This window comes from Styela clava, chromosome 9 (genome assembly GCF_964204865.1).
Source record: "Styela clava chromosome 9, kaStyClav1.hap1.2, whole genome shotgun sequence".
In the NCBI taxonomy this organism is placed as follows: Eukaryota; Metazoa; Chordata; class Ascidiacea; order Stolidobranchia; family Styelidae; genus Styela; species Styela clava.
This window is the reverse complement of record NC_135258.1, coordinates 11,823,468-11,835,563: the sequence shown is the minus strand read 5'-3', so window position 1 is coordinate 11,835,563 and position 12,096 is coordinate 11,823,468. Positions and strand designations below refer to the sequence as shown.

The window sequence follows — 12,096 nt, the reverse complement described above, 5'->3', positions numbered from 1 at the left end:
ATATGGACATATTATGTCTTTATCCAGTGTTATTTTATTTGTTATTTGCGTATTGAATAATCCAATTTGTCCGATTTGTAGAACCTTTAGAAAAAACTAATCATTCAGAAGCTCGTCATTTTTCAGCTATGTGTCAACCATTTTATATCTCATGTAGATCTGCTGCAAATATAATTTTGTAAATCTGTAAATAGTCTCATTGCTCTATTGCATTCTACGTTTTTGACAAGGCTGTCTGTTGAACTGACTCAGAACAACAAAATAAGATATAAATTTTAAACCTATTTTTGAAGATTTTAGGGTTATAGTAGGACTTGTTGTCACATGCTTAAGATTCGTCCTAGTGCTGCAAAATTGCAAATTCCAATGGCTCAGCAGAATATTTCACAGATGACGTTGAGTTTTTCATTGCGATCTTTGCCGGTGACTCGAAGAACTATTGCATTTGGGATTACAGCTTGTATTTTTTTCATTTACTTGGGTCCGTTCTTCTACAGAAATGTCTTATCGTTGTTCACCTCTCAATCGAATGTGGATTCTTGTCTTGCAATGTGCGTATGAATTGTTAAAGTGATCTCATATTATTATTATTATTATGAATATTTCATTAATACTTATTGATGTGATCAGCTGATCACCTATTTCAATAATATATAAACAAATTTCAATAATATATGACAAAAACAGCCATAGGTTCTTATATGGACTGGGATCAATATGAACAGCTGTACTTTTTGTTGCGGGCGGGAATAATCCCTCATTTTGAAGTTTGATATATGTATCAAATTATTAAAAAAAAGCAATTATATATAAATACAAATTTTCTTTTAACTGATTCGTATTTTAAAATGGTTAACTTAATGATTGTCACCCAATTAAAATTTCAATTTCATTTTTTTAAATAATCAAATGCGTGTCACCTTCACTCTTTTAATGCATGAGGCTCTGATTTAAGCGGATTCTCTCAAAAACACTATCAAGCACAATCTGCCGTTAAATTCGAGTTTTGGTATCACTATTACCGACATTTCATTTTCAACTTTAGGCATCTAAAGCAACATGATATAGCAATCGGTGAACTTGATGCATACATCAATGATCATAACCAAGACGAACCGAGCCAACAAAATCGCCCTCCATTGCAATTTGTTGGTAATGGAAAGCTTGGTGCAATTGTAAAAGACTCTTCTAGTCTGTATATATTTTATCCAGAATCTGTTCAACACACCGACAATAAAAAACAAGTAGTTATGAGAGAAGAAATAAGGACATTCAAGTAGGATATTTTTGATGTTTTATTGTAGTGTAATCTGAAATGGCTGATTTATAAATATATTGTCACAAATATATTCTGAAATAATGTTTTTGGATATTTTTAATGAATTATAGTGAAATTGTGATGGTTCATAGAGTGTTTTTACACACCTTAAGACTCTACACAAGGCTCTGTACATCTGCCACTGATACATGAGAAGCTTCGATTTTTTCGAAGGATCGGAATCCTCCTGGTTGGCATTGCCTACCCAATTATTACATCATGGGTGATGCCATGGGCATGGAAATCGAGCTCAAGACCTTTAACTTGATGTATGTTCATCCGCATAAAGTGGAATATGAAATATTGAATCCATAGTTGGCATTTCCCACAAATTTGAATTGATTGCCAATAAAATGATCTTTTATGTGCTGCTATGAATCTAGTACTGCTTGGCCATTACAAAAAGTAATAATGAGAAAGATTTTTCCTTTTGAATTGCAAGTATGTAGTAATAATTTCATGAAAACTTTTGCATTCATTAGTTATTTCAGTTTTCTAATCCAATCACTTTTATCATCTCTAGTCCTCATTAAAGTAAAATGAGTAGGCTAAATTAACCCGATTCGTACTGGGTATATTTGCAAACTTACCTCCCTTTTATACTTATATATGGGTATTTATATATAAATATTGTGTTTGTTTTAGATTGCCATTTAGCCCTATTCTCCAGACAAGGCATATGTTTTCATCAGATTCAGAAAAATCTTCAAGTGTGATAAATTTTCGTGAAGGTATTGTAGAAAGATTGAGTTGTTTAAAAATTGAAGGACATTCTGGATGTGTTTTCTTAAATCATACAGCTGTGGCTCACAGGTAAATGAAAACGTGGAAATATTTTTTTTGTGTGACTTTGATAATGAACTTGCCTAGATATGTCATCATTTCATTTTCAATTTGTTTATTCCTGTTGGAAAATTTGATGTGCAGGCTCTTTACAGATTGCCTTGAATAAATCTAAGATCTGTAGAAGACCATACCATGGTAAATCTAAATTGGTCCAACTGTCAGAATGTACCTTGATACAACTAAATACTCAAGTCAGTTGGAAAAATAACATAAATCATTGTAAAGCTGAATTGATGAAATATTGAAATTCAATAATAATAACAACTTTGAGCAAATATTTAAACGTCATGGCTTTTTGGGCTTTCAAATCAAATACGTGCCAGTATTATTTATTGTCCTTTGTCATATGTTGAGGTAAATATTCTAAATGCTGTAATGTTTTATTCTACAAAAATATATATTATTTGTAATACAAAGTCTGTCGTCATGTTTTTATCTTTAAATCATTTTGTTTATGCATTTTAGATCCAGACCGAATGTATTTCTTCAACATATCAGTGCGTCATTAGATGGATCATCTCGTTCTATTGGTGACAAAACTATCAAAATTTTATCAAATGATATCGATGCAAGTTTCAATAGAGTTTCTGAGAATTTGTTCAATCATAAACCATACAAGTAAGAATTCGAGCGCACAGCTGTCAAAATTTGGGAGCCATTCTGACATGCCATCATCCTCATTTTGATTAGACATAAATGTGTAATAATGATGTAGTAATTACTGATTCATTGCATACATCAAATATGTAATTCATTTTGAGTATCCTAAATAAAGATTATTTATCGAAGTGATTCAAAAACAGTTTTCATATTGATTGTCATAATTGGTTATTTTCAGAATTCAACTGAAATTCTAAACATTGATTCATTTTTTATATTTCCAAGCCAACTGAGAGAATTGTGAATTATAAAAAATAAGCGTTAATTTTATATGCGTCATTGTTATATATACTCATCTTTTAGGGTCTGTAAAATCACCTATTACAAATTTGTGCCATTTACTTACCGGTACATAAATTTTTTACAGGTTACATTCAAATGTTTTGGAGATATCACAAGGAAAGTTCATGGCCATTTCCGTTGCATCAAAATTAACTGGAGATAATTTACAAATAAATAATGATAATGCGAATCATGTTGATGCCATGACAGGTATTATATGATTGAATAGTCAGAACTAGTTTATTCGTTTCATGACATGACAAAAGAATTTTCTGCAACACCATAGTGTATACATATAATGGATGATTGTCTGATTATTTTTACCTCACAGATACCTGAAATCCTGTGTTTTTGTGTGGTACATAGTTTGCTCAGCAGAAATTGCTGCAATGTATATCTTTGTTAATAAACATGCCGAATAGCTAAATATTTGCTGATGTCTGGTATATTAAACACTTATTTGGTCAAAGGTGTCATGCTTTTTTCAAAACTGCATAGTGTAAATGTATTAAATATCCTGATGCATAGCGTCCAATCTCTCTTTTTATTTCCATACATCATTAACCTAGCACCCAATGGCAAAACTGTTTGCCATATTGACGTTGTTGATTGTACATCTGGAAGTGATACATTCAAAATATAAGTTCTGATCAGTAAGTGCTCATACCATCAGCCATTATAGGTATATGGTTTAACTAAAGAGCAATTCCCAAAATAACTAATATTCCCACTATTTCAAATTTTTAAAACCAATCTTGAATTGGATGACAGAAAACAATGATAAGAATAGAGCGATGTTCAAATATAAGGTTGCATATCAGCACGGCCTCTTGAGGATGGCATAGGATAGGATTTACATATTTATCCTGGGGGAGAGGAAAGTCGATAAGACGGCTTAAACATATGGCGAACCACGGCCTCTCGTCCGGTTATCATTCCATGTCGGGTATGGGATTAGTTAGTTATTTGTTTTCAGAAGCATGGACTTGATGATGGAAGAAGCCGTAACAGGCCAGCGGTTACGTGAACCACCCTATGGCGATGAGGAGTCTAGCAATCCGCTCGCACATAATCATCCCCGCATGGGATTCGAACCTGCAACCCACGCAAAGTAATTAGAGGTGCGGAGGTCCCTGGACGAGTCGTATGAAGGCTGTTGAGCAATACAGAAGTTTGCCCCTTTGAAATAGAACAGCAATATTTTTGGTGAAATATCAGGTCCCAAGTCAATTGGCCCATTAGTTGCAGAAAATGGTAATATTTTCTCAACAACAACAGTTATTCCAACAACAACGAAAATTTATCAAAACGATGGTCACCCATGTCCAATAATATATGTTATTCCTGAATAATATTACATTTATCTTACAGTTGTTATGCATTCTGGTATCAAAAATAGTAAAGATTTAGCCAAACTTGAAGAAGGGAAATTACAAAAACAAACAGCAGAATATGCCAACATAGTCATGGAAATGTCAACTGATGAGTTGCTTAAAGAACACAGAGCAGCTTGGAAGGATATTTTACATACTGGTTTAACTGTCAGCCCTTCTGAGGATGAGCCTGGCTTACCTGACCCGAGGTGATAGACTTAAATGAGATTTAGCTATTTTTGTGAGTAGAATTGATCTTTGATGAAATTAGGGCCTATGTGATTATGGAAGTTGAAATAATTTATCCATAACGCAATTGGAAATACCGGTTTTTATCAGCTTTCGTGCGGTGTGGCAAAAGCATCTTTCACCCATGACACCAAAATAGTTTGGTCCAATGAGTTGATTCACCTACAATACAAAATTTTTCAAACATGTGTCTATTCGGTTTCTAATTTCTTCTTGTCTTGTCTATCCTCCTAACTGTTGAATTGCTAGGTATGGCTTGAAAACCAGAGTTTGATTGGTATTCTTTTATTTATTTTACTAATTCAGAATTGTAAATGAAACAATATATTATGTCCTGTCTTCATCTGATTCCAAATTGCACGATGAAGGAATTCCAGAAAATGAAAGAAGAAATTTAATCAACAGACTTCAGGTATATGTTTTCATTTATATGTGAAAAATATGCTTGTCTCAGAAACTTTTGTCGTTTCTGCCTACTATTTTCTTCTTGAATATCTATATATTCCTAATTCATTTTTCGTCTCAAGTCTATTCTAAAGAAACTTGTCTATTTTCACATGATGATGTTTCATTTCACTCTTAGGTTTTTTCAATTTCCGATAGGAAAAGTATTTATTTTTTTTAATTTCAGGTTCTGAGCAGTTTATTTACCAGTTAAGATCTTGACTTTTCATGTTATGCACTTTTTTTACAGAGTTTTGCTCAGAGCAAGTTAACCAATTTATTTTTTCCTTACTATATTCGCTATTTCAGACTCCAGATTTCTGTTACCAAGGTCATTCTACTATAAGTGGCAAATCATTGTGGAGTCATGTGACTTCTGTTGAGGATGTTGCTAATTTGCAAAGGCTATGGTCTTTGACACTGAGGTATGTAGTTTTTCTTCCTCTTGTGATAGTTCCAGAGGTATTATTTCTCTTGATGAATTTTATCATTGTCTGGATCACATGGCATTCTTTCATTAGAGAAATTGTTTTGTTTAGTTCATTTTGAATTTTTTTTATTTTGAGTAGTTTCGAAGCCTCTGAGGTCTCTCGTCTTTCCACCAAAGAGGCTTCGAAACTTAAAAATTGAAGAATCTGGAAACAGGAGCATGTAGAAAAAACTGTGACTTTTATAAAAACAATGTGTACAATTATTCGTATACAGATTCGATAATAATAGCTGTTGGGTTGGAACGTCAAATATTCTACGTTTACTTTACCTCGCACATTCTGTCAGGTACCTTCCTCTACCATGTGTCATCTTTCTAGTTTATGTGCCACAAGGATGTGTGACTTTAACACAGTTTCATATTCGTGAAAATACAATGACTAATAGCTTCGACTTCTCTCTCTATTTTCTTCTTATTTTTTCAGTAAACATCAGTGCAAGTCATTGGTGAGTGAAGGGGCTGAAGGTCTTCTCCAAGCCATGTTACTTAGTTTTGGTGGATTAAAATTTACTGAGAATGATTTGAGATTTGGTCCTGATCCTGAAGTTTTACATAACGATATCTCGTTTCATCGTCTTATCTATAGAAATGACACTCTTGATATTAGTGTCAAACGTGCCAGGGATTCAACTGGAACTCCTGTGATTATGGTAGCACTTAGAGGTGAGGTGTATTTACATTGTGTGCAGTTGGAAATTAAATGGTGGAAAATTTTAGGTTTTTCTTGGCTAAAAGAAAACAACAAATTATAGAAAAATTTTGGGGGATTGTATCGCAAGATATGTACTGTGGTAGAAATATCCTCCTAGATGACCATCTAGGCCAGTGTTTCTCGAACGTTTTGGGCCGCGACACCTTTTTAGAATTTGTCAAGTCTTGCGCCTCACCTTGAAAAAAACTACCGAAGCTAACAATAAGCTACAAATAACAGATAGTAAGGCGAAATTTTTTTTGTTTTATTCAAAACATGTTGAAAATACATAGATGGAACAATCGTAAATATCCAAAATAAAGAAATGTGAATATCCAAGGCAAAATCAAATCTAACAAATATTTTCTTTTTAATTAGCTTCACGGCGCTCCCCAACGTTTGAAAACGACAGAATAATCAACATTTTTATGTGCGTCCTTCACTCTGAATAAGGCACTGTACCAGCGAACCTTGATATTTCAGAAGTTACATATATTTTGGAAGTACTACAATCTTTCCTATTCTGCATTGCCTACCCAATAATAACAGATTTATTGAAAAACACCGTAAATGTTTTATATTGTTTGTCCTGCTGCAGATGTGCGATGGCAATCGTGTTCCGATGTAAGGAATCGTTGAGCCTCAAAATTTAAGAGAGTTACTCGAAAACTAATCCTAATCACTGTTAAGTAGCATAAATTAAATGTTTTATAATGTTTACGTCATGACTCCTGTTGTATTTTAATTTTTATTATTTTATGATTGGAACAGATCACCCTAAGATTCCATTATACGCATGTGAAGCTGGATGTGTACGTGATGCAGTGGAATTAGGAGTTCAAGCGCAAGAGTTACCAGTTTATGTTACTGATCCAGTCACTCCTATATTATATATTTCTCATGACAGGTACAATGAGTATCTTGCTCATATTAGGTTTATTTACTTTTATTCGCAACATGGGTGAGATTTTCATCGAGTTTTGTCGTAGAGGTTTTTGGTCTAATTTTAAATAAAGAATCACATTGTGACCTATGCTTTATAATTAGTGACACTGATAAGCTGTCACTGCTTTTTCATGCCTTTCACTCTGAACAAGGCCCTGTGCAAGTAAACTGATATCTGACGATATATAATATGCTTTCGTGTTGGTTGCTATTATGAGTAAGTAGAGTATGTCCTGAAGCAATGCCTGTGTGTTATTACTTTGAATCTGGATGAAATTTAATGTTTATTTGGTCGCTTAATTAGTCAAATCATTACCTATGTTCAACAATATTCAACTAACGCTGTATGTTGAAAAATTTAAAATTTTTATTAGTGGTTCTAAAATGTATTTTATGACAGTATGAGGTACAAATAGCAAGTAATATCTGAATTATATCTACTGTATGTTTATCTACCTCATAATATTTTAGGAAACATCTGTCAGATTTACGAGATACTTTGCATGTGAAGAAGATATTAGAACACGCTCAACATATGGAAGAAGTTCGAAAGGGAACAGGTTGGCTCATTTCAAATTCTCCTTTGAACCCGGCTTCCCCTTAGGCTTAACTTGTAATGACAGGCATCGGAGGACTGTATTGGAATATGCACCTGAAAACAATAATATCCGAATTCGCAAAACTTTAATTTGAAAATTACCGGTAATCATTGGTTTTACATTCATTGGAATCTTTTTTGTTTTGGATTTCAGTGAAGTCTCTTCATCAGTGGTTTTCAACCGAGGTTACACGAAACCCTAGGGTTCTGTCGATACAGTTGAGGGGTTCCACGAATTTCCATCTGAATCCGAGAGTCTAAATTTAAAATATATATGTATATTGCTCAACTAAAATTGAATACCTATTAATTTGCAAGTATTATTAAACTTGCTACACTTCAAAGATCATTTTGTTTTGCCAGTATTATGTTTGTATAGGTTAATATATGTAATTCTGAAAATTGCATAGGGGTTCCCTGTGTATCTGGGGTGTTTCTTTGTGGTTCCGCTACACTAAAAAGGTTGAAAACCACTGGTCTACGCTGCGATGAATTACAGTGACTGAAAATATTTTTGAGTATGAAATAATTTAATTTTTTGTAATTTTTGCTTAGTTAATAGCTATATCATGATATTCAGATTGTTTAGTTAGCTTTTTTACTCAATATTGGGAAAATATTTAAAAATTTTCACGTATGGATGTGCACGAATTTTAGGGCCTTCAAAACAAGAGGTTGTTTTTTACCCTAAAAAGATGGTAGCTACTTGACCCAAAGCCACCTTTTAAAAGGGAATTTGCTCAAAGCAAATCACACTCACTCATTTAGTAATGAAGGTGACTCACTCATCTTTGATCAAAGTTATAGGCAACCACTGGAATTCCAAGAGCTGCTGAGGCTGTATTCTGAGGACCATTATGCGTAAATTGACATAAGACTTGTCAGTGCTCCAGAAGTGTATGTACCAATATAGACAACTAATTTTGTTTGTCTATCTACATCAAGTTGTATAAAGGGACTGAAGCTTATGGGCAGGGGTATATTCACTTGGCTAACACAGCCAGTCCAAGAAGTCCTAATAGAACTAATAAGGAAAATCAGAATAAATTTATTGCCTAATCCTAACCTGGTACACTTACTACGGGAGTACCGACTTGTCAATGCGATCAGGAGATCAGCTATAAATTTTTCGAAAATTTTAAGCAGAAAGATTTACCTGCAATCCACTCACTAGCGAAGTTCTTTTCTTTTTCAGGTCTTCCAACAATATTCTGGATCGGTATCGGATCACTCATCGTTTTCTTTCATTTATTCTTGATTCGATTAATATGCAATGAATACAATTCATCTTATAAATCGCCGGTTCATTTCACGGGAGTTGCTTCGGGAAATGCAAAATACACCAACTACAGTAACCGTGGTAGATTGGCCTCCTGATATTTTCTTTGGCGAGTTGGTAGGATTGTGTAGCAGTTAGATGATGAGTTATTGTGGATCTGTTTGAGTTTTTTAATTTGAATTTTGGTTTGATTTTTTTTTCGATTTCGAATATAAGAATAGCTCAAAAATGTAATGAGATGAATACAGGAAAGTGTTCAGCACAGATATTTTCAAATTGACTGAAATTTAAAAGATAAATAAAGTATTTGAAATGTAATTTGAAAAAAATTTAGTTTGAACTATTTTTTCATCATTTCATTTTAGAATCTTTTTCATATTAGGTAAATTATTAAAATAGTCTGATAATTCAAAATATTATCTTCATTTCAAAATGCATACCGTAATTCTAATTATATAATTTTCATGTATGTTAAATGTACAATTATTTTATCGAGAACATACTGACTAATTTTTTTCAGTTAATGCACCACCTCTGTCTGTTGCTTTTTTAGATTCATATTTTGCCTTATTTTTATTATTTTTCAGTTTCTTGCTATTGTTTTAACGGTGTAGATAAGCAAACTTTTTACCTATTGTGGTAACTAAATCTGAATTCTTTTCTTTCAGTTAAAGTTGGCTGAGCTGTTGAGCAAATTCATTTTGTAGATGAAGCCTTCCTTAATATATGCAAAGAACAAAATATAATGTGAAAGTGGGAATCTCGGTACTACAAACATTGGACAGATGGCCGGGACAACAGTTAAACTTCAGACAATTTTATTCTTATCTGATTGGGTAATCAAGCACTTTATTTGACCCATCGGAATGCATCATTTCGGCTGAGTAACACTACCCGATGGTCTAGCTTTGTGTTCTGTGGCTCATACTGATTTCCTTTATTAGTGATCATGGCAATTTCTGATTGGAAAGCTGGGGATATGGTAACTTGGTTAGGTTTAAACAGGCAAATCTGACTTTGTATTTTTTTTCTACGAAACTTTTTCATACCTTTTGCTCCGAACAAGGTCCTGTACAAGCAGATACTGATATGTAAGGAGCTGCTATTTTTGGAATAAACAGAACTTTTCTGGTTGTCCATCGTCTACCAGATTAATTAGACCTCGGATGAGGGGGGTGATGGTGGCATGGCAATTGAACTCAATGATGTATAACCCCCCCCCAAAAAAAAATAAAAAAGATGATGCTTCACATCAGGAGGGGGAAAATTACGAGCCCACTGAAGTGTTTCATCTGGCCCACTTGTGCCGGCTGAAATTACGATTATAGTTATTATGGATATAAATTTCTACTGTAACAAATACCTATTGCATTACATCAGTGAAACGAGCAGGAGATTGTTATTGAAGCAAGTTATTTGTAAATAAACTGTTTTTCATTCATAGTTTCATGTTGAGTTCTGAACCTCCGGCGCGATAACCAATTTTATTATCTGTAAGTAGCGCACTTCGGAAAGTAATTGCCTACCCCTGCTTTACACGCTCGACCATCGCATACTTACTACTTAACCACAAGAGTCAGATCTCCAATTTTATTGCCTTACCAGAATTAACTACCATGATCAGCTGATTTTTTTTCTCCACTGTGTGTTACATCAACACTTATGCAGACAATGATATTAATTGGAAGCTGTTTGATTTTATTTTAACTTATTTTTGGCTTTCATTGAATGACCCCCATACTGTGTAATTACTATGAAGCAAATGTGTCGATAAATGAAGCAAATAAGATTTTTATAGTGGAATTTGTTGCTTCCACACAGCTATAATTGTGTGAAATGCTGTTGAGTGTACAAGTTAGTGTTTACCTATACTGCATTGAGAAAATTTGAATGTTTGAGTAGCCTTTATTGAGAAAAATTTTACGTCTTCTGGATGAGAGAATATTTTGACTATAATTTGTAAAGAATTTTAGACTCGACCTCCTCCTTTCATAAACTGCTATTCCTTAGACTTAGAGAATATTTTCCTCTATCATCACTATTGAAAGTATGAAATTCTGATTCTGACAGAGTTTGAGAATGAGACTCCAGCAAGAACATGCCAAATTCTTGAGTGGGACACAATTTGTTGTGCATCAAAAATAGTTTCTTAACCCCGGTTTTATCAACATTTCTTTTAAATTCTGCATTATGGTTATCTGAAAATACAACGTCCTTCAATACATTGTGCTTTTCCTCTTACAATTGAGCAGCCTTCGTAGTAGTATGCCTTCGCACCTTTCATTCATGTATTGCCCGGTGTTCAAGTCGCTTCTTTGTTTACATTTGTTGCATTGTTCCTATACTGATCATAGTATTTATTTTATATATATTTAATTTCATGGTGCCTGCTGTTTAATATTATTTTAGAATGTAAATAGGTTTTTGTGAATTCTTGTTCTATTGCAGTAATACGATTTATTCAGAAGGGATAAAATTGGTGACATTTTCAAGCTGATAAGTTCATTATTATAGTTTTTTAGGGAAATAAATATTTAAATATAGAGTAGTTGGGATGTTACATTTCATTGTGCTGGTGACATGAACGTATTGGAAATGTCAAAGTAAGTTTTTGCTTTGTGTCGGTTAGAAATATTGCGTCCTTGTATGCTCTTAATACATTGATGATCTGCTTTTTCATATTAACACGAGAAAAAAATGATTGTGATGGTGAGAGTGGTGCTTAAAGTATACAAGAATAATTCAGGCTTGCACTTAATTTATTATAAGTTACGTCGTCAAATTTGGAATTGCATAAAGCCGTAATTATTGACTAAAAGCACAACATCGCAAAGCGTTGTTTACTCTCGTCTATTTCCTTCTGCACGGCGATATGATAATGCTTAAAGATGGAAATTTATGCGCTTTCGTGAAACGCCATA

General features: G+C 33.5%; 2 protein-coding genes across 3 annotated transcripts in view; one reads left to right on the top strand and one right to left on the bottom strand.

Moving 5' to 3' along the window:
* Nucleotides 1-12,096, bottom strand: part of LOC120338889 (vesicle-associated membrane protein 4-like) — a 129,902-nt gene that overhangs the window by 19,123 nt on the left and 98,683 nt on the right. The gene's annotated exons all lie outside the window — the stretch shown is intronic.
* Nucleotides 70-11,882, top strand: LOC120338885 (uncharacterized protein KIAA2013 homolog). Of its 2 annotated transcripts, none has more exons than XM_039406871.2 (13): nt 70-551; nt 1,046-1,276; nt 1,964-2,131; nt 2,630-2,782; nt 3,192-3,316; nt 4,478-4,688; nt 5,035-5,140; nt 5,482-5,597; nt 6,087-6,325; nt 7,125-7,260; nt 7,770-7,858; nt 9,092-9,256; nt 9,844-11,882. In XM_039406871.2, exons 1-13 carry the CDS (start codon nt 325-327, stop codon nt 9,855-9,857), a joined length of 1,980 nt encoding a protein of 659 aa, XP_039262805.2. In that variant the 5' UTR covers nt 70-324; the 3' UTR covers nt 9,858-11,882. The 2 variants fall into 2 exon arrangements, with proteins under 2 accessions (XP_039262805.2, XP_039262804.2); XM_039406870.2 differs by having other exon boundaries at nt 9,092-9,292.